Source organism: Pristis pectinata, chromosome 19 (genome assembly GCF_009764475.1).
Source record: "Pristis pectinata isolate sPriPec2 chromosome 19, sPriPec2.1.pri, whole genome shotgun sequence".
NCBI classification, from domain to species: Eukaryota; Metazoa; Chordata; class Chondrichthyes; order Rhinopristiformes; family Pristidae; genus Pristis; species Pristis pectinata.
Window position 1 is genome coordinate 2,958,689 of NC_067423.1, and position 23,567 is coordinate 2,982,255.

The 23,567-nt window shown below is 45.5% G+C and overlaps 2 protein-coding genes across 3 annotated transcripts in view; both read right to left on the minus strand.

Moving 5' to 3' along the window:
• tmem243b (transmembrane protein 243, mitochondrial b) overlaps positions 1 to 151 on the minus strand; it is a 31,304-nt gene extending 31,153 nt beyond the window's left edge. The window contains exon 1 of the mRNA XM_052034266.1: positions 126 to 151. The gene's annotated coding sequence lies outside the window, so the exon portion shown is untranslated. The remainder of the gene's footprint in view (positions 1 to 125) is intronic.
• Positions 152 to 12,544: 12,393 nt separating this feature from the next.
• meig1 (meiosis/spermiogenesis associated 1) lies at positions 12,545 to 19,548 on the minus strand. 2 transcript variants are annotated; one of them, XM_052034104.1, is made up of 4 exons: positions 19,199 to 19,222; positions 16,897 to 17,042; positions 14,536 to 14,708; positions 12,545 to 12,673 (listed from the first exon to the last, which is right to left on the minus strand). In XM_052034104.1, the coding sequence occupies exons 3-4, from the start codon at positions 14,692 to 14,694 to the stop codon at positions 12,545 to 12,547; spliced, it is 288 nt and encodes a 95-aa protein (XP_051890064.1). In that variant the 5' UTR covers positions 14,695 to 14,708; positions 16,897 to 17,042; positions 19,199 to 19,222. The 2 variants fall into 2 exon arrangements, with proteins under 2 accessions (XP_051890064.1, XP_051890063.1); XM_052034103.1 differs by lacking the exon at positions 16,897 to 17,042 and having other exon boundaries at positions 19,199 to 19,548.
• Positions 19,549 to 23,567: the final 4,019 nt, after the last annotated feature.

The window sequence follows — 23,567 nt, forward strand, 5'->3', positions numbered from 1 at the left end:
GGAGCGGCTCCCGGGGGTGGGGGTGGAGGGGGGGCGGTGAGGGGTGACGGGGGGTGGGGGGGGGCGGGATCCCCCCTCCCCAGCCCGGCCCCCCCGCTCCGCTCCGCTCCCTCCTCCTCACTCACCGTCCGTCGCTTCCCCGCGCCGTCGGCCAAAAACAAATGACGGTGACGTCACGATCGCTCTTAAAGGGGCGGTCGCGCCCTTAAAGGGGCGGTCGCTCCCTTAAAGGGAGAGGCCGGCCTTCACCCGGGGGGGGGGACAGTCCGATCCCGGCATCACCTCAGTATCATTAACCCGAGGTAGGAATAGAAGAGAACAGGGAGAGTTGGGGGGGTATCTGAGGGTGTGTGGGGGTAATTGAGGGTGGGGTATATCTGAGGGTGGATGGAGTATATCTGAGGGTGTGGGGGGTACATCTGAGGGTAGGGGTAGAGTCTGAGGGTGTATGGGGTACATCTGAGGGTGTGAGGGTATATCTGAGGGTGTGGGGGTATATCTGAGGGTGTGAGGGTATATCTGAGGGTGGGGGTATATCTGAGGGTGTGGGGGTATATCTGAGGGTGTGGGGGGTATATCTGAGGGTAGGGGTAGAGTCTGAGGGTGTATGGGGTACATCTGAGGGTGTGAGGGTATATCTGAGGGTGTGGGGGTATATCTGAGGGTGTGAGGGTATATCTGAGGGTGGGGGTATATCTGAGGGTGTGGGGAGTATATCTGAGGGTAGGGGTACATCTGAGGGTGTGAGGGTATATATGAGGGTGTGGGGGGTATATCTGAGGGTGTGGGGGTATATCTGAGGGTAGGGGTAGAGTCTGAGGGTGTATGGGGTACATCTGAGGGTGTGAGGGTATCTCTGAGGATATGGGGGGTATATCTGAGGGTAGGGGGTACATCTGAGGGTGTATGGGGTACATCTGAGGGTGTGAGGGTATATATGAGGGTGTGGGGGTATATCTGAGGGTGTGAGGGTATATCTGAGGGTGGGGGGGTATATCTGAGGGTGGATGGAGTATATCAGGGTGTGAGGGTATATTTGAGGGTGGATGGAGTATTACAGGGTGTGTGGGGGTACATCTGAGGGTGTGGGGGGTATATCTGAGGGTGTGGGGGGTATATCTGAGGGTGTGTGGGGGTATATCTGAGGGTAGGGGTATATCTCAGGGTATGTGGGTATATCCGAGGGGATTTCGGGTAAACTGAGGGGCTGTGTGCAGGGTTTGCTGGAAGTAACAGGGCAAGCTGAGAAAGTGCTTCAAAAGCTCTGGATTTTACACAGGGAGCACAGAGGGAGCTGTGGCAAACCTCAGTAAAACACTAGTTCTGCCACAGCTGGAGTTCTGGGTGCCACACTTTAGGAAAGATGTGAAGGCTTTGAAGGGGGTGCAGAAGAGATTTGCTCAGAAGATTCCAGGGATGAGTGGCTTTAGTTGTGTGCATAGACTGGAGACCTTGGTGCACAGCAGGATACAAGCAGATGTTATAACAGACATTTAAAATCGTGAAGGGTATAAGAAGAGCCCTAAGTTGTGGGAGTCCTTCCCTGAACTTCTCTGCCTCTATGATCCTTCATACCTCTCCGTTTCATTAAGTTTTTGGTCATTTATCTTAATATTGGTGGAGTGGTCAGCAGCTTTAAATTCCTGGGTGTTAACATATCGGACGACCTGTCCTGGGCCCTACATCTGGATTGATGTAGGGTCCTGGTGAAGGGTCTCGGCCTGAAACATTGACTGTTCATTTCCTTCCACAGATGCTGCCTGACCCGCTGAGTTCCTCCACCACTTTGTGTGTGTTGTTTCACCAGGATGTTGTCTAGGATGGAGTGTTTCAGTGATGAGGAGAGACAGGAGAAAGTAGGTCTGCTCTCCTGGAATGGAGGAGATTAAAAGAGGGCATGACTGAGGTATATAAGATGATGTGGGGTATAGATAGGGTAGCCTGCAGGAAACTTTTCCCTTATAAGAGGTGAATAAAACTAGAGAACTCAGATTTAGGTTAAGAGATTTCCAGGGAATCTGAAGGGGATCTTTTCAAGCTTGTTGTTGTCATTGGCGTACATACCCAGGGAATAAATGCCATGAAAATGAGCTTTTTGCGACAACAGCACAGTACAAACATGACAAACATAAATTAACATAAACTTAAATTAACATAAATTATACATAACTTACACATGCACAAAAATAAACAACAAAAGAAACAAAACGACATTAATGCAAGTTGAGAGAGAGAAAATGAAATATAGTCCGAGGTAGTGTTAGGGGTTTTCAGGTCGGTTCAAGAACCTAATGGCAGTGGGGAAGAAGCTGTTGTGTTCACCCAGAGAGTGGGGAGTACCTGGAACACACTGCCTTTGAGAGTGGAGGAAGCAGAGTCACTGACAGCAGTTAAGAAGAGCATTTAAATCTCCCAGCCATAGAAAGCAATGGATCAAGTGCTGGAAGATGGGATTAATACGGATAGGTGTCTACTGGTTGGCATGGATGTAGTGGGCCGAATGGCCTGTTCCCATTCTATATGATTCTCTGAGTCTGTTTGGTGGCCAGGTTGGAATTGGAATTGGTTTATCATTGTCACATGCACCGGGGTGCAGTGAAAAACTTGTCTTGCAAACCGTTCATACAGATCAATTCATTACACAGTGCATTGAGGTTGCACAAGGTAAAGCAACACCGAATGCAGAGTAAAGTGTCACAGCTTCAGAGAAAGTGCAGTGCAGGTAGACAATAAGGTGCAAGATCATAACGAGGTAGATTGTGAGGTCAAGAGTCCATGCTATCGTACTAGGGGACCATTCAATAGTCTTATAAGAGCGGGATAGAAGCTGTCCTTGAGCCTGGTGGTACGTGCTTTCAGGTTTTCGTACCTTCTGCTTGATGGGAGATGGGAGAAGAGAGAATGTCCGGGGTGGGTGGGGTATTTGACTATGTTGGCTGCTTTACTGAGGCAGCAAGAAGTGTAGACAGAGTCCACGGAGGGGAGGCTGGTTTCCGTGATGTGCTGAGCTGTGTCCACAACTCTCTGCAGTTTCTTGTTGCATTGCAGTTGCCTAAATTGTGAAATTCTATAGTGGCGTACCTTGGTAAATATTCTTTGAAGGCACAGCTTACAGCTTCCCACAATGTACCACCCTTCAACTATCCAGCTGTCCGCCATCAAACTTGGTATGTCGTAAACTAAGGCTGCATGCCATGCTTCATCATCGCTAGCGAATCCATATAAGTGCCAAGGATTCACCATCTCCACCGTGAATGAGGCAAATTACCTCTCAATGACATTCAACTGCATTTCCTTCACCAAATCCCACATCATCAGTAACCTGGGGATCACCATTCACCATAGTCTTAACCGTGCTAACCAAATAAATACTGTGGCTACAAGGGCAGGTTGGAAATGAGGTATTCTACAGTGAGCAACTGATCTGATGACACTCCAAGGTCTCTCCAGCACCTACACGTCAGGAGTGTCATGGAATACTCCCCAGATGCCTGGCTGAGTGTGACCCCCAACAACTCTTTAAAAAAAGCTCAACACCATCCTGGGCAAAGCAGCCTGCTTGATTGGCACCCCATGCACCACCCTAAAAAAACATCCCCTCCACCATGGCTGCAGTTTGTACCATCTACAAAATTCACAGAATCAAGGCTGCTTCAACATCACCCCAAAACCTGTCCACCTCTACCACCTAGGTGGGAGGTGTGGGAGCACCATTACCTGCAGGTTCCTCTGCACGTCACATTCATTCACTACTTGAAAAGATATCATCACTGGGTCAAAAACCAAGTACTTCTTACCCCACAGCACTGCGGGAGACCCTTCACCACAGGGCTGCTGCAGTTCCAGAAGGTGGCTCACCACCACCTTCTCAAGGCCAATTAGGGATGGGCAACAAATGCTGTCCTTGCCAGCAGTGCCTTTTCCTGCATTTGAATTCAGTGCTGGTGAGCCTCCATAATATTGACGATCCATCCAGAATGTCCCTAATGCTTCCATTTGACCCCAGCTTTGATGCGCATTTGTCCGGTTCATACTTTAGTGCCTCGCATTATGGTCGTTCCCTCCACAACAATTTTTACTTCCATCGTATAAACCATCTGTGGTCCAGTCTGACAGGATAACTTTGAGTTTCACTGGGCTTCCCTTTCCTCTGTTAAGAAAGTGGTCTTTAAAACATAGAACATAGAACAGTACAACACTGTACAGGCCATTCTGCCCACGATGTTGTGCCAATCTTAACGCCAATTTATACTAAATGCCCTCATCCTGTGTATCATCCACATCCCTCCATTCCCTTCATATTCATGTGTCCATCTAAAAGACTCTTAAACTCCACCAAACTGCCTGCTCCCACTGCTACCCCGGTATACCACTCCAGGCACCTGCCACTCTCCGCGTAAAAAAAAAACTTGCCCCTCACGTCACCTTTAAACTTCCCCCCTCTAACTTTAAAAGCATGTCCTCTGGTGTTTGACATTTCTACCCTGGGGAAAAGATTCCAACTGTCTACCCTATCTATGCCTCCCATAATTTTATAAACCTCTATCAGGTCTCCCCTCAGTCTCTGCCACTCTAGAGAAAACAACCCAAGTTTGTCCAACCTCTCCTTATAGCTCATGCCCTCTAATCCAGGCAGCATCCTGGTGAACCTCTTCTGCACCCTTTCCACAGTCTCCACATCCTTCCTGTAACGGGGCGACCAGAACTGCACACAATACTCCAAGAGCAGTCTGGTCTTTCTGGGACAAAGGGTGACATGGACCTCTTACATTCACGGTCTGCCACCTCATTAACTCCTCTCTCTGCACCTTCCACGCTCACCGATAAGTGAAGTGCTCATGGACTTGTTGATCAATAAGGCCATGGCTCCCATTGTCCCAGAGCAGTGAGTGAAACACTCACTCAGGTCTCGCCATGCCGAAATTCACAGTTTTTCTCTCTCCTATTTTCTTTCATGCCCCCTCCAAGGTCATGATCGATATAAGACTGAGCCAACACTCTCTGGAGTAGAGAGAGATGATCTCATTGAAATATGCAGCGTTGGAAGCAGGCTTGACAGGGTAGATGCTGAATTGCAGAACTAAGGGGAATAATATCAGAATAAAGCATTACCCAGTTAATAAATTTCTTCTCTCAGATGTCTTGGGATGGTATTCTGTCTCAAAGAGCTGTGGAAACATTGAATATATTCAAGGCTAATAGAATCACAGAGTTATACAGTACATAAACTGGTCTATGCCAACCAAGATGCCCCATCCAAGCTAGTCCCATTTGCTAGCGTTTGGCCCATAACGAAGGTTTCCAATCCACATATTGTGCATGATCTATCGGGGTCATGGGGAACAGGCAGAAAAATGGGGCCAAGGCCATGGTAGAGCTGCCCTCAGGGGCTGAACGGCCTACTCCTGCTTCTATTTCTTATGTTCTCGACATTTGTCATCTGCTGCCTTTGACCCAGTCCCACGGATCTGCTAATGATCCACTGACCTCCTGCTCCAGGGAGCCTGTATTCGTTCCTCTCGCAGTTATTGTTGTCATCCTCCCAGTCAAAAACCGTCCTTGGCCCCTCTGCCCTTGCAAAGTACCTTGCAGTCTCCAACCTCTCTCTGCCTTATCCTTGACCATGTTGTCACTTATATACACTTCCGCCGGGTCACCCCTCAGCCTCTTTCGCTCCAGGGAAAACAAGCCCAGTCTGTCCAATCCCTCCCCATAACTAAAGTCCTTGAGTCCAGGCAACATCCTGGTGAACCTCCTCTGCACTCTCTCCAGTGCAATTACATCCTTCCTATGGTGTGGTGACCAGAACTGCACACAGTACTGTACTCCAAATGTGGTCCAACCAGTGATTTGTAAAATTTCAACACATGACTCTGACTATCTACCCTATCTATGCCCTTCATGAGTTTATAGACCTCCATAAGTTCACCCCTCAGACTGCTACGCTCCAGAGGAAAAAGTCCCAGCCTATCCAGTCTCTCCTTATAATTCAAACCCTCCAGACCCAGCAACATCCTCGTGAATCTTTTCTGCAGCCTCTCCAGCTTAGTGACGTCCTTCCTATAGCTGGGCAACCAAAACTGTTCAAAGTGTGGTCTCACCACTGTCCTATACAGCTGTAACATGACATCCCAACTCTTGTACTCAGTGCCCTGGCTGATGAAGGCAAGTGTGCCAAATGCTTTCTTCACCACTTTAGTTAGTAAATATGAATTAAAAAGCTAATGCTTGAAGTGCTGACAATAAAATTTGTGGATTGTCAGAACTGAAAATAAATAGAAGGAGTGAAAGGAAACAACTTTTGGTAAATTGGTTTATTATTGTACAGTGAAAAACCTTGTTTTGCATGCCATCCATACAGATCATCTTATCTCATGCAATGAGGTAGGACAAGGGAGGGGGGGGTGGGAGAAGGAGAATATCCAGGGTGGGAGGGGTCTTTGATTATGCTGGCGGTTTTACCAAGGCAGTGAGAAGTATAGACAAGAGTCCATGGAGGGGAGGCTGGTTTCTGTGATGTGCTGAGCTGTGTCCACAACTCTCTGCAGTTTCTTGCAGTCTCAAGCAGAGCAGTTGCTGTACCAAGCCGTGATGCATCCGGATAGGATGCTTTCTATGGTGCATCGATAAAAATTGGTGAGGGTCAAAAGGGAAATGCTGAATTTTTTTTAGCTTCATGAAGAAATAGAGACGCTGGTGAGCTTTCTTGGCCATGATGTCCACGTGGTTGGACCAGGACAGGCTATTGGTGATGTTCACTCCTAGGAGCTATACAGAAAGTGCCAGAAACACTCAGCAGATAAGTCAGCATCCGTGAAGAGAGAGACAGTTAATATTTCAGATCAATGACCTTTCAGATATTTCCAGCATCTGCAATGTTTTGTTTAAGGAATGGGCTGACAGGGTGAGGTGAAGAGGGGTGGTGTAACAGAGCGCAGTTGGGCTGGTTTTGTTCTGTAACATTCTGTCATTCTGTGCAGCTGTGGGTTAGGTCTGGGTTAGCAGAGCTACCTAAGGACATGCTGCAGTCAGTGAGCAAGCGGCTGCTATGTTTCCAACATCACTTTGGTGACTACAGTCCAAAAATTCTTCAGTGGTGATAAGATGGGGTGTCAATGCAACACACTATTCCAGATCTCACACGAGCTGGCTCGGCTGTCACCAGCATGCTTTCTGCACCTGACTTAAGGAGATGCTGTCTGACCTGCCAAATATCTCCAGCATTTTCTGTTATTTTGCCTTTCCTTTCCCAGTCCTCTGATACATCACTATCGTGAAGTTGGCTGTGGAACTCTCCCAAGCTGCCACGGTGGGTTTTAGCTCAATGTCAAAATTTGACTGATTTGCTGAATTAAAGGTACGACATAACTCAATGTTGTTATTGAAGCAATTGTGTCGCCTTATTTTTAATTGGATTAACTAATGACACATAGCTTTGCTAATGGGCTGTCGAGATCATTGGACCAAGGCTGTGCTGCTGAATTGCTGAAATAAAGTTTTATCTACAGTATGTGAGGTGTACCTGTGGGGCAGTGGTGTAAGCAGGAACGTCCTCAATGTAATCTGACCATAAACTGTTGGGGAGAGATCATCAAACTTCTGCAAATGCAGCTGATATCACTTCCCTCTTCTTAAACTTCTTCAGTGTGATAAGTTGTAATTGAAATTCTACAATGTAAACATTGCAGACTTTTTTTTATTTCATTTATACAGCATGGTAACAGGCCCTTCCAGCCCAACGAGCCTGCGCCGCCCATTTAGACCCATGTTACCCTACCCGTACATCTTTGGAACGTACTTCTAGGCTTCTAAAATGATTACCATCTCAAACCTGCAGATCTACAGTATCTACAGGAGGCACAATCCTAATCACTATCATAGGGCACAATGTCAAGAGTTCATCTTATTGTACTAGGGAACCATTCAATAGTTTTATAACAACAGGATAGAAGCTGTCCTTGAACCTGGTGGTACATGCTTTTGTATCTTCTGCCTGATGGGAGGGGGGAGAAGAGAGAATGTCCAGTACTTCAATTCAATTAGAGAGGGACGTTACATGTTGGCCTTAACATTGAGGCTGACATCCCATGAACAAATGTGCAATATAGTTTGATGATATTTCTTATGACGACAGTGTAGGTGTAAGTACACAACCTGTGGATGATAACTGTATGTTTAAAGCATCATATACCATCCACTGACTTAGCACTTTTAACTTTGTAACTGAGCTTTTTATCGAACTGATGTATCCTTACATTCATTTTTAACTGGAGAGTAAAAAGAGATTCCCAACGAAGAAGATGTAAACGATTCAATATTGGCAATGTGTTACAAAAATCTCATACTGGTTCCATCTGGTGGTTGTGCTTCGCAATAGACTAACTTGTAAATTAAGAACGTAGCAGCAGATGGGTTGCAAAAATTTAGAACATTTTGGGACTAGCTTGGTGGGCACCATAGTCAGCATGGACCAGTTGGGTTTAAGGGCCTGTTTCCGTGTGGTATTACCCTCTGACTCTATGACTCTGTAATATCTCAGTATTTGAGGAATGGGGAATTGGCTTTGGGAGTTGAAGATCCACTTTGCTGCTGAGCTTTTGTAAGTTCCTTTTTCTTTCAATGCAAACCTCGTCAGGTTGTAGGTTGTTCTAACTACTTCCGATTGCTATTTTCTGGTTGCTTCATTCTTTCTTATTACTCAAGCAGATCTGGCAATACACCCTAGACAGAGAACATGTTGACTGAAGAAAGGTCTTGGCTGCCTTCTAGGAACTCCTCTTCCCATTTTAACCCCAAATTATTCCCTAATCCCAGTTCATTTCAGAACAAGTAAAGACCCAACTTTCTGTTACCATTACAAACCAATCAAAATTAGCAACAAATCTCAGCTTCAGCTTCTCTCCACTATTCAGCAGGAAGCTTATGTTTACTGCATTGTTAAAAACTGGTCACATTAAAAGCCTTTGTTAAAAGGCTGGTCATGGCACGCATTAACTCCAGCCTCCCTCAATCCTCTGCAGTTCGCCTACTGCCGAAACAGGTCAACAGTGGACACCATCTCACTGGCCCTACACTCATCTCAGAAGCATCTGGACGGTAAAGACACCTACGTTAGACTATTGTTTATTGACTACAGCTCCACTTTCAATACTATAATTCCAAGCAAACTCATCACCAAACTCCGAGACCTGGAACTCAACACCTCCCTCTGCAACTGTGTTCTTGACTTCCTGACCAACAGACCGCAATCAGTAAGGATAGACATCAACACCTCCGGCATGATTATTCTCACCACAAGCTGTTTCCTCAGCCCTCTACTCTACTCCCTATACACTTACGACAGTGTGGCTAGATTCTGCTCCAACTCCATCTACAAGCTTGCAAATGATACCACCATTGTCAGCTGTACCTCAAATAATGATGAGTCAGAGTACAGGAAGGAGAAAGAGAGCCTAGTGACACGGTGTCAGCAGAACAAAAGAGCTGGTCATTGACTTCAGGAAAGGGAGCGGTGTACATGCACCTGACTACATCAATGGTGCTGAGGTCAAGAGGGTTGAGGCTTCAAGTTCCTGGGAGTAAACATCACCAATAGCCTTTCCTGGTCCAACCACGTAGATGCCACGGTAAAGAAAACTCACCAGCATCTCTCCTTCCTCAGGAGGCTAAAGAAATTTGGCATGTTCCCCTTTGACCCTCACCAATTTTTATCAATGCACCATAGAAAGCATCCTATCCAGATGTATCACGGTTTGGGATGGCGACTGCTCTGCCTGTGACCGCAAGAAACTGCAGAGAGTTGTGGACACAGCCCAGCGCATCACGGAAACCAGCCTCCCCTCCATGGACTCTGTCTATACTTCTCACTGCCTCAGGAAAGCAGCCAACATAATCAAAGACCCTACCCACCCCAAATATTCTCTCTTCTCCCCCCTCCCATCAGGTAGAAGATACAAAAGCCTGTAAGCACGTACCATCAGGCTCAAGGACAGTTTCTACCCTATTCTACCAATACCAATACCCCACTGTTATAAGATTATTGAACAGTTCCCTAGTATGATAAAATGGACTCTTGACCTCACAATCTACCTCGTTATGACCTTGCACCTTATTGTCTGCCTGCACTGCACTTTCTCTGTAGCTGTGACATTTTATTCTGCATTCTGTATTGTTTTACCCTATACTATCTCAAAGCACTGTGTAATGAATTGATCTATATGAACGGCATGCAAGAGAAGTTTTTCACTCTACCTCAGTACATGTGACAATAATAAACCAATTCCAATTCCAATTCCAAACTCTCACTGACGGTAATGCCAATGTTTCAATACAAAATCCAGCCTAATGTGTCTTTCTCTTCCATGCGAACTTGCAGATTATCGTTCAGGCTTTCTCATGGAGTCATAGAGTCACACAGCACAGAAACAGGCCCTTCAACCCAACTGATGCATGCTGACCAAGACACCAATCTAAGCTAGTCCCATTTGCCTGCATTTGGCCCATATCCTTCGAAAGATTTCCTATCCTTGAGCCAACCCTCTTTTCATCTGCAGTGTCAATGATCAGGAACAAGTGACCCAATGAATTTTCCTTACCCAGCCTGTACTAGAAGGACTGATATGAAATAGGTCTACGGTGGACGGCATCTCCCTGGCCCTACACTCATCTCTGGAGCATCTGGACAGTAAAGGCACCTACATTAGACTATTGTTTATTGACCACAGCTCCTCCTTCAATAATATAATTCCAAGCAAACTCATCACCAAACTCCTAACCTGGGACTCAACACCTCCCTTTGCAACTGGATCGTTTGACTTCCTGACCAACAGACTGTAATCAGTGAGGATAGGCAGCAGCATTTCTGCCACGATTATTCTCAACACTGGTGCCCCACAAGGCTGCGTCCTCAGCCCTCTACTCTACTCCCTATACACTCATGACTGTGTGCCCAGATTTTGCTCTAACTCCATCTACAAGTTTGCAGATGACACCACCGTAGTGGGCCATATCTCAAAAAACGATGAGTCAAGGGTACAGGAAGGAGATAGAGAGCTTAGTGACATAGTGTCAGGACAACAACCTTCCCTCAATGTCAGCAAAACAAAAGAGCTGGTCATTGACTTCAGGAAGGGGGGCGGTGTACATGCACCTGTCTACATCAATGGTGCTGAGGTCTAGAGGGTTGAAAGCTTCAAGTTCCTCGGAGTGAACTTCACCAATAGCCTGTCCTGATCCGACCACATAGACGCCATGGCCAAGGTCACCAGTGCCTCTACTTCCTCAGGAGGCTAAAGAAATTTGGCATGTCCTTGTCGACCTTCACCAACTTTTATCGATGCACCATAGAAAGCATCCTATCCAGGTACAGCGCAGCTTGGTCTGGCAACTGCTCTGCCAGAGACCCCAAGAAACTGCAGAGAGTTGTGGACACAGCTCAGCACATCACGGAAACCAGCCTCCCCTCCATGGACTCTGTCTACACTTCTCACTACCTTGGTAAAGCAGCCAACATAATCAAAGAACCCACCCACCACCCCAGACATTCTCTCTTCTCCTCCCTCCCATCAGGTAGAAGATACAAAAGCCTAAAAGCACGTACCACCAGGCTCAAGGACAGTTTCTATCCCACTGTTATAAGACTATTGAACGGTTCCCTTGTACGATAAGATGGACTCTTGACCTCACAAACTACCTCGTTATGACATTGCACCTTATTGTCTACCTGCACCACACTTTCTCTGTAGCTGTTACATGTTATTCTGCATTCTGTTATTGTTTTACCCTGTACAACCTCAATGCACTGTGTAATGAATTGATCTGTACAAACGGTATGCAAGATAAGTTTTTCACTGTACCTCGGTACATGTGACAATAATAAACCAATTTACCAATTTACCAACTGTAACACAATTTCCAAGGATATTAGAGGTCACGTAACCAAGGTGAGTGTTATGCAAGACATAGATCGGCCAGCCTAATCTCTTAATAGGCTTGAGGAGTTGAATGGCTCTCTCCTCTCCTCATCTCCCCAACTCAGCGCAGAAATATTCATTGTGATTAAATCACGACCATCCAATCCCAGGCCTGAGGGCCAGTTTGTTATTACACCATCTCCCGCCACCCCCACCCCACCCCCCGCAGCCAACTTGTGTACCAGTTTAGTTTTGTGTAACCAAATATAACTTTTTTTTATTTCTGCAGCACGGTAACAGGCCTTTCCGGCCCAACGAGCCTGCGCCACTCAATTACACCCATGTTAATTGGCAAGCTTTAAAATCGTTATTGGTGTAAACAGTAACTTAGTCCAATTTTGCTTTGTCTCTCTATTTAAATAAACATTTTGGAAGCTCTGTAGCCCCTCTGACCGGCATCACCTGCAGTTTTCACTTTTTTGAGCAGTTGGTGCATTTTCATTAACTTTTAACCTGAACAAGAAAGTACACAAGAAAAATCACAACTTTGAAGATGTAAACTATTCAAACAAAAAATTGTGAAGGTAAACATCGATTTATTTACACTCAAAAGTGTGATGAACAAGAACTGTTCAATAGGCATAAACCTTGACTTTCTGAACATCGTTGTCCTCACATTCCCTCTTCCTGCTGTAGTAATAGAAAGTGTTGTCACGTCTTTGGAGTTTTTTCACATATCCTGTTTCTGGCCAGCGATCCACCTGCATTCAACAGAACATCTAGTGTTACTACACTTTTATTCAGTAACCCAGACACACAGCATGGTGCTAAAGAAATTTAAGCATTTACCTCCCAGACCTACAACCTCAGTAACCCAGGTCAACACCGGCTACACCACCAGCTCCACATTTGCCTCCATCACACACAGAGTGACTTGAGAAAATATATCACCTTTCCTTCATTGTTGTTGGTTTTAAGCCCTGGAAACACTGCACCTCAATGCATAGACCGCAGCAATTCAAGGCACCAGCTCAGTACCACCTTCTAAAGTGCAGTTCTGAATGGACACTAAACACTGGACAAGCCAGTGACACTCACATCTCAGGAGTGAATAAGGAAAAGATAGGTGCAATTTTTGTTAATTCATTCAAGGGGTGTGAGCTTCACAGGCTGAGCCAGCATTTAATTGCCCGCCCTAGTTGCCCTTGAGAAGGTGGCAGTGAGCTGCCTTCTTGAACTGCCGCAGTCCCTGAAGTGTGGGTGTACCCACAGTGCTGTTAGGGAGGGAGTTCCAGGACTTTGACCCAGTGACGGTGAAGGAACATGGATATACTTCCAAGTCAGGACGGTGTATGGCTCGGAGGTCATCTCCCAGGGGTTGGTGGTCCCCTTGCTTTTGCTTCCCTTGTCCTTCTAGCTGGTAGAGGTGGTGGGTTTGGAAGGTGCTGTCTGAGGAGTCTTGGTAAGTTGCTGCAGTGCGTCCTGTAGATGGTACAAACTGCTGCTACTGTGTGTCGGTGGTGGAGTGAGGGAATGGTTGTGGATGAGGTGCCTGTCAAGCGGGCTACTATGTCCTGGATGGTGTGGAGCTTCTCGAGAGTGGAGAGTGTTCCCTCACACTCCTGACCTGAGCCTTGTAGATGGTGGACACACTTTGGGGAGCTGAACACACCTCCTAACTCCCTCACAGCAGGAGTCCCAGCCTCTGACCTGCTCTTGTAGCCAAACTGTGTATATGGCTGCTCCTGGTCAGTTTCTGGTCAGTGGTAACTCCAAGGATGTTTACAGTGGGGGACTCAAAGATGGTGATGCCATTAGATGTCAGGATTTTTTCTTGATGTTTATTGTCATTGCCTGGGACGTGTGATGTGAATGTTACTTGCCACCTATCAGCCCAGGCCTGGATATGGTCACATGAAACAGTCACAACACCAGTGTAAAGTGGAATGGTAAACTTACTCTTGAAACATTTCGCAGTCTGCCAGAGATTGATATATCAGTGGGAATAAAATTGATCATATTTGCAAAAATGTGAGCCAGTTTGTGACAATTTGGAAAAATGTGAAGAAATATCTTCAGAAGCAGTAGAATTGTAATTGGAACTGAAAAAATGTTTATTTTACTATTTTTCCAAAAGAAATATAATAATGTCTAATTCCAAATCTGGGAATAATCTTAGACCACTTTGATGTTCTTTAAAAAGTCTTTAAAATACTCCCTTGGAGAACCTTAGCCAAATCCACAATACCTTTCTACTTCTGTCACTCATAGCTCAGTTATGGAGATACTTTACCTCACCACTGTTCACTGGGTCCCTTCCAAAGAATAATCCATCTGGTTAAAATTAATTTGTGCCAACTTCCAAAATATTTACAATTATAATTATAGTAATTGGACAATTCTGGAGTACAATCTCAACCGCTCAGGACAAGGGCAGGTACATGGGGACAACACCAGCACCTGCTGGATCCCCTCCCAGTCACACACCATCCCGACTTGGAAATGAATCACTGAAGGACTGCAGGAGTTCAAGTAAGCAGCTCACTACCACCTTCTGAAGGGCAATCCCTTCAGAAGGGCAATCCCCAATACAGTAAACAAAATATGCAAAAACAAAACATACCCCATCAACTTTCTTTATTTGCTTGTATTCTATTTCATCCCTGTATCCAGCTTGTTGGAACCTGTATAAATTCTCTATTTCTTCAGTCCAATGTTTGGCACGACTCATAAACTTCGGTTTAACATCCTTTCCTTCAGTTCCAAAGTTTCGCAGAGACATAATGTCATAAATACCTTCAGGGCAGAAGGAGGAGAGAAGTTACCTTCTAATGTACAAAATAATCATACCATTTTCATGGATCATTATCTAGTCTGCAGTTCAGAGAAAGGAATGTCAGAAGTTGCATGCGGATAGCCACAAGTCTTCAGAAAGAAAATGAGGAGAGGGTATCTTGCATTTCTGTAGTGTCATTGACATCCATTTAGATCATTCAAGTGTTTTACAGCTAATGACATATTTTTAGTCACTGCTGTAATGTAGGAAACACTAGTAATTTGAAATTCAAAGAGATTTGACCAAATAATTAGTTCTTACTGATGTTGAGGGATAAATATTGGCTCTCGGACACTAGGGAGAACTGTCATTTTCTTCAAAGTAGTATCACTAATTGCTTTCAATGTTACATCAAATACAGAAGAAATAGAAGCAGGAGTTGGCCATTTTGCCCCTCATGCCTGGTCTGCCATTCAATTAGTTCACTGCTGATCTATTACCATTTTCCTTCACTAACTCCTTGAATCACTTAATATCTGGTAACCTCTGCCTTGAATGTACTCAGGGACTGAGCCTCCACAGCCCTCTCATCCCAGTCCGGAATGGACGATCCATCATTTTGAAAGTACAACCCTTGGTTTTGAATACTCCAAACCAAGGGAAACATGGTCCCTTCATTTACCAAATCAAGCTGCTTAGGTCCCATTAGGCTTCTGCTCTGAGGTTTCCATAGGCTAATTCCAGAGGGAGGACACATTCCATATCTGTAGACATTTCTTAGTGGACTGCTTTCATGACAGCTCAGCACGGTGATGGATCACCTGGGTCCAGAAATAACAGGTGGGACATGTCTCAATAGACAGATATCTCCCCTTAGGATGTGATGGAGTAGTGGTTAAGTGACTGGAATGGCAGCTAGAGGTCTAAACCATTGATCCAGAGGAACAAGTTCAAACCCCGCCATAGCAGGTGGGGAACTTAAACTCACTCCATCCCAGCTGGAATTTTCCAATAAAAAGCGAGACTCAGTCATGCTAAAAACCCATCCAGTTCACTGATGCGCTTTATGGGAGAAGATACCCAGCCTTACCCAGTCCTTACCCAGTCCGGCCTATATTTGACCCCAAACACACCGATGTGGTTGACTCTAACCACCTCTTCAGTTCAGTGGCACTTAGGGATGGACAATAAATGCTGGCACCACCAATGATGTCCACATCCAGAGCACAAATTTGAAAAACTGTCTCAATTTTACTCTGTAACAATTCTTTTGACTATCACAGCACAATGCAGGAGGAACAACATACAGATGTAAAGCCAATCGTTTAATCCTTTGACTTCCACCAGCCAGAAGGTTAATATCTCCAAGTTCTCAGGAGTTGCCTGTTCACCAGGATGTTGCCTGGATTAGAGAGTATTAGCTATAAGGAGAGGTTGGACAAACTTGGATTGTTTTCTCTGGAGTGCCGGAGACTGGGCTTAGATAGTCAAGGAGTCCTTTTCCCAGTGCAGAAATGTCAAACACTAGAGGGCATAGCTTTAAGGTGAGAGGGGGAAGTTTAAACAAGCTTTTTCAAGACAAGTTTCTTACACAGAGAGTGGTAGATGCCTTGAATGAGGTAGTGGAAGCAGGTACAACACAACATTCAAGAGGCATTTAGACAGATGCATGAACAGGGAATGGAGGGATATGGACCATGTCAGGCAGATGGAATTAGTTTGGATTAGCATCATGGTCAGCACAGACATTGTGGGCTGAAGGGCCTGTGCTGTACTGTTTTATGTCCGATGTTTGCCACAAATCACACAACATCCCAACTTGGAGATAAAGTCAGCAATATTTCCAAGCTATATTTATCCAGGTTATTGCATCCTAGCTCTTCAGACTATTCCCCACTCAAACCATTTTGACTCCTTCCAATCAATTAGCCTGATCTATTTTTAATGTATTTTAACTTTTTTTATTCACAAAGTGTGGGTATTACAGCAAGAATATTGGTTGCCTTGCATGGCTTGCTAGACCATTTCAAAGGGGACACAATTCATTCAGAAGGTAGAGTTAATTCTGTTCCCTAAAGGAATCATTGTCTTTTCATTCCCAATTTAGTTAATTGAATTTAAGTTCCCCTGCTGCTGTGCATTTACATCTCTGCATCTTTAGACTGGGTCACTGGACATCACCACCAACCAACAGCATCTTGAAATTACCTGGCCACAGTGTCCGACTGAGTTTAGCAGAACTGAGGTCCAGTCTCTCGACAGTGATGTGGGATGGCTGTTTTAACTGAACTGGTAACCCAATGATATGAGTTCAATTCACACCATGGAATGTAAGTTCAGTTAATTAAGTAAACCTGGAATTAAAAGTTAGTTTCAGTAATGGTGACCACTTAACCATCGGATTATCCCAGAAATCATCAGTCAGGGCATTGAGCAGAGGAATTGGGACATTATGTTGCAGTTGTATAAGTCGTTGGTGAGGTCGCACTTGGAGCACTGTGTACAGTTTTGGTCACCCTGTTATAGGAAAGATGTGGTTAAACTGGAAAGAGCGCAGAAAGATTTACGAAGATGTTGCCGGGACTCGAGGGCCTGAGTTATAGGGAGAGGTTGGCCAGGCTGGGTCTTTATTCCTTGGAACATAGGACAATGAGGGACGACCTTATAGAAATGTTTAAAATTATGAGAGGCAGAGATAAGGTGGATGATAACAATCTTTTCCCCAGGGTAGGGGAGTCCAAAACTAGGGGGCATAGGATTAGGGTGAGAGGGGAAAGACTTAAAAGGGAACTGAGGGGCAACTTTCTCACACAGAGGGTGGTGAGTGTATGGAACGAGCTGCCAGAGGAAGTGGGTGAGGCAGGTACAACAGTATCATTTAAGAAGCACTTGGATAGGTACATGGAGGGGCGGGGCTTGGAGGGATATGGGCTGAACACAGGAAATTGGGACTAGCTGAGTGGGCACCATGGTCAGCATGGACTGGTTGGGCTGAAGGGCCTGTATCCGTGCTGTATTGCTCTATGATTCTATGACTCTATAAATGCATCTAGTTCACTATTGTCCTTCTGGGAAGGAAGCTGATCTTACATGTGACTCCAGACTCACGTTGGTATGATTAAATCTCTCTGTCCTCTGAGATGGCCCAGTAGGATATTCAGTTCAGGGACTGATTTGTAGTGAAGTGGGGAGAAGTGTCCTTCCTGTCTGACCCTTCACGCACAGCTGTAGGGTCCCTCCCACCACACACTCTCCTGGAAGGTGCTGCAAGACAAGACCATCATCCAGCCCAGCAGGTCTGCAAAGGAATGTAGCAGTCTTCAGCTAGATTTGTCTCGGGATTCTGTGCTGGGCGATACCCAGAGGTGGACGCTGAGACACACGTTGTCTGGAAGGTCATCAACTCAGTGAAAGACACACACAGGTCTGCCTGAAACCTGTTGGTCTTCCAGTGTAAGATGTCAACTGGCGCAGTCCAGGCTGAAGGAGTACATGCTGAAGGACGCACTGAAGCTCGGTGCAGCTAATACAAAGGCTCTGTGGGGAAGGTCCACAGTCTGGGTCCTGCCACTGAGTCCCCTGTAACAGCCTCAAACACGTTGGCAGAATGTAAATATGGTAATGTGATGATATTCTTCCTCAATGAGAATGAGCTGCCAGAAATAGTGGTTGAGGCGGGCACATTAGCAACATTTAAAAGTACCTAGCTAAGTCCATGGATAGGAGAGGTTTAGAGGGCTGTGGGCCAAACACGGGCAGATGGGACCAGCTCGCTGGGCAACACAGTCGGCATGGACGAGTTGGGCTGAAGGGCCTGTTTCCGTGTCGTGTGACTCTATGACTTTAAGTGAATACAATGTCCCCTACTGGATGACTGCATATTTTATGAACAGAGTTTATTTTTGGGAAAAATTGTAGCAAAGTGTGTGTAAAATGACATCGTGCTGACGTAAAGCCAATCTTGTAAGTGAAGTCATACATTCAGTTGCATATGGGATAACTATAATCTGTCCTGTACTGTGAATGAATGTACCCAGTTACGTTTGCAGACTTGTCTCTGATCGTGTTTTAGTTTGCACTAATATCTTGTTTTGCACAGTCTTTTTTCTTCATTGTCTTGTATAATTGATGTCCTGTGTGTTGTCTGTACCTATGTGCCTGTGATGCTGCTGCAAGCAAGTTTTTCACTGTACCTGTACCTCACCGTACTTGTGCACATGACAATAAACTGGGCTTGACTTGACTTCATGTCTAAAGTCCACACCTGGGATACAGGAATGATTGGCAGCACATGCCAGTGACACTCACATCTCGGAAAGAGATTGAAAATTATAAGTCTGGGCACCGGTTTTGTCGGAGGAAAACTTAAACAGTTGGGTGAGTTGTTATTTTTAGGACCGATTTCAACCCCTTGCAATCTCCCCGTCCCAGGAGGGGAGACTCACGCCACCAGCCTGACTTGCCAACCTTTCCCAAGCCGGTCGCTGCAAGTCGGGGGAAGGAAACTTACCGCTGAAGCCCAACACAAATAAACTGCTTCTGCTCAGGGGACACCCACGCCTGTCCGTGACTTTGTCCTGCTCACCAGACCGGACGTTGGGGGTGACTGATCAGTTGTTGTGCTCGGTAGCCAGGCAACGTCTGACGCTACAATATTCTCGGAGGGCCGGGCACACGTCCAGTTCTGCACCGTCCACCTCGCTCGTCTGTCCGGGAACTGCGGCAGCTGGACATGCATTCTCCACCGGCGTCCATGTCCCGCTGATTAGTTCTACTGACTGCCTCTAACACAATGCAAAATGTGACTCATATCTGATGTGATTACATTGGACATTTCCTGTTACCGTTGGAATAACTGAGTGAGAGTTTATGGGAGAGCACAATACTGGCCGAGATAGTGGGAGAGAGAGAGAGTATTTAGTAAAAGGGCCCTTTCAGGACGTGGGAAAGGATCAGAGATGTTACATAATTAGGTCGGCTGGGGAGGGAATCTGCAGGACGTTGCCTGGATTGGAATATGTCAGTTATAGGCAGAGTCTGGATGAGTCAGAGTCAAAGTCAAAGTCGAGTTTATTGTCAGATGCACAAGTCCATGTGTGCACAGGTGCAATGAAAAACTTGCAGCAGCATCACAGGCACAGAGCATTACAGACACAACATTCAGAATCAGATTCAGCTTTATTATCATTGACATGGGTCCTGAAATGTGTTGTTTTGCGGCAGCAGTACAGTGCAAGACATAAAAATTACTATAAGTTACAAAATAAATAAATAGTGTAGAAGAGGAATAACAAGATGTTCATGGGATCAAGAACCATTCAGAAATCTGATGGCGGAGGGGAAGATGCTGTTCCTGAATTGTTGAGTGTGGGTCTTCAGGCTCCTGTACCTCCTCCCCGATGGTAGTAACGAGAAGAGGGCATGTCGCAGATGGTGAGAGTCCTTAGTGACGGATGCTGCCTTCTTGAGGCACCGCCTCTTGAAGATGTCCTCGATGGTGGGGAGGGTTGCGCCCGTGATGGAGCTGGCTGAGTCTACAACCCTCTGCAGCCTCTTGCGATCCTGTGCATTGGAGCCTCCGTACCAGGCAGTGATGCAACCAGTCAGAATGCTCTCCACCGTACATCTGTAGAAATTTGCAAGAGTCTTTGGTGACGTACCAAATCTCCTCAAACTCCTAATGAAGTAGAGCTGCTGGTGTGCCTTCTTCTGATTGCATCAATGTGTTGGGCCCAGGATAGATCCTCCGAGATGTTGACACCCAGGAACTTGAAGCTGCTCACCCTTTCCACCGCTTGAGGTGCGCCGGTGTTGATTGTTGATTCACAAGAAAAACATAAATTAAACATGAATTATATAAGAAAGAACACAATTAGAACAAAAATGTCCATTGTATTGCAAAGTGGTCCCAGTGTTGCTATACTGAGGCAGTGATTGGGGTTGTGAAGGTTGGTTCAAGAACCGAATGGTTGAAGGGAAGTAGCTGTTCCTGAACCTGGTGGTGTGGGACCTCAGGCTTCTGTGCCTCCTGCCTGATGGGAGCTGTGAGAAGATGGCATGGACAGGATGGTGGGGATCTTTGATGATGGACGGCGCCTTCTTGAGGCAGCGCCTCTTATAGATACTACTGAGGCACTTCAAACAGGTTCAACTTCTGACTTTTCTCAGTCCTGAAGAAAGGTCATCAATCTGAAATGGTAACTTGGTTCTCTCTCTCGACTGGTTAACTGTTTCCAATATTTTCTGTTTATATTTGCATTTATATAGTGCTCTACACATCCCTCTGCTCACTGACGTACACTGGTGCCTGGTTCAGAGTTCAAAAAATTCACAATGTTCTTTTCTAATTCCCCCCCCCCCCCCTTATATCTGTAGCCTCCTCCAGTTCTGGATTTTGAACATTCCCGATAGCATGTGTCCCACCACTGGCAGCTGTATCTTCAACAGCCCTGGAATTCCCTCCTTAAATCTTCCCTGCTGCTCTTTCCTCCTTTCAGTCATGTCCTCCATCTACGATCAAACCTTTGGTCCCTGCCCTAATGCTTGGTAGCCTGGCATCCAATTTTTTGATTAAAATTTCTGTGAAACACTTTGGAGCATTTGTGCTCCTTAAAAGTTTCTATATAAATGTAAGTTATTGTTGTTGTAAGTGCTGTCCCAATCCTGGGTCATTGGCACGTTTCTGTGAATAGGCACACTTCTGTGTGGGTTCATTGACCTCAACACAGTCCAAGTAGCCAATAGCAGATCAGTTCCTGAACCGCAATTCAGCTCTCGTTATGTAGAGGATGAAGCACTGCCAAGAACTTGGCTTAAATTTAATTAGTGTGTCTTCAATCAAGACATCACATAGCAGATCAGATTTCAGGAAATAACACATCTGTTCAAACAGCTGGGTAAAACTACAACTCACATGCTTGTTGAATGAACCAGCTGCTCTTGAACAGACAGGAGAAAATCCATTTGCAACATTGAAAAGTATGAACTGTTAACTCGATGGGGTTGCCCTGTCTATAGTCAGAATCAGAATTATTATCGCTGACTTCTATGACATGAAATGTGTTGTTTTGCGGCAGCAGTACAGTGCAAAGACATAAAATTATTATAAATTACAAAAATAAATAAATAGCACAAAAATAAGGAATAACTAGGTAGCGTTCATGGGTTCATGGACCGTTCAGAAATCTGATGGCGGAGGGGAAGAAGCTGTTCCTGAATCGTTGAGTGTGGGTCTTCAGGCTCCTGTACCTCTTCCCCAATGGTAGTAACGAGAAGCGGGCATATCCCGGATGGTGAGGGTCCTTGCTGATGGATGCCGCCTTCTTGAGGCACCGCCTCTTGAAGATGTCCTCGATGGTGGGGAGGGTTGTGCCCATGATGCAGCTGGCTGAGTCTACAACCGTCTGCAGCCTCTTGCGACCCTGTGCATTGGAGCCTCCGTACCAGGCTGTGATGCAACCAGTCAGAATGCTCTCCACTGTACATCTATAGAAATTTGTAAGTCTTTGGTGACATACTAAATCTCCTCAAACTCCTAACAATAGTGTCAGCTTTAAAGTTAAAAATCACTACTCCAGAATTCCCTGAGGCATCAGGCATTCGAGGGTAATTGGTAAATTGGTTTATTATTGTTGCATGTACCGAGGTACAGTGAAAAACTTTGTTTTGCATGCCATCCATACTGATCATTTCATCACATCATTACATTAGTACAAGGGAAAAGCAATAGCAGAATGCAGAATAAAGTGTTACAGTTACAGAGAAAGTGCAGTGCAGGCAGACAATAAGGTGTAAGGCCATTATGAGGTAGACTGTGAGGTCAAGAATTCATCTCATTGTACAAGGGAACTGTTCAATAGTCTTATAATAGCGGGATAGAAGCTGTCCTTGAGCCTGGTGGTACGTGCTTTCAGGCTTTTGTATCTTCTGCCCGATGGGAGGGGGGAGAAGAGAGAACATCATGATGCATAGAGAGATAAATCAACATTCATTCTATGTAAAGCACTGATAGGATTGTGTCGAGCACTATATAAATGCAAATAAAAACAGAAAATATTCAAAGCAGCCAGTCGAGGTAGTATCTGAGGAGCGCGAACCAAGTAACCATTTCAGATTGACGACCTTTCTTCAGAACTGAGAAAAGTCAGGAATCAAACCTGTTTGAAGTTGCATCGGGTGTATCTACAGGAGGTGCTGCCTCAAGAAGGCAACATCCATCATCAAAGATCCCCACCATCCGGGCCGTGCCGTCTTCTCACAGCTCCCATCGGGCAGGAGGTACAGAAGCCTGAAGTCCCACACCACCAGGTTCAGGAACAGCTACTTCCCTTCAACCATTCAGTTCTTGAACCAACCGGCACAACCCTAATCACTGCAGTTTAGCAACACTATGACCACTTTGAACACTTTGCACTAAAATGGACTGTTTGTTCTTGTTCTATTTGTGTTTTCTCGTAACAAATTTTTTAATTTATGTTTTTCTTATGAATGCTGCTTATCTGATGCTCTGTGCCTGTGATGCTGCTGCAAGTAAGTTTTTCATTGCACCTGTGAACACATGGACTTGTGCATCTGACAATAAACTCGACTTTGACTTTGAGAGGCGAAGGGATGGAGAGAACAGGAAGATTTGCTGTGATAGGCTGGAGACCAGCAGAGACTGAATGACACAGGAGGTGATGGTGCTGGCTGAGAGAGGGGGCGAAGGCTTGTTAATCCCAGTTGATCTGTGGGATTACAGTGAATATGTCATGGTTCCAAGTGCTGGCCCTCGATTCGGCCCCATTGTTGGTGCCTTGTTGTGCAGCACATGATTTCCATGCACTACTAATTGCATAATAACACACACCTGAGTTCCATCAGGAGACTTGTATTAGAAC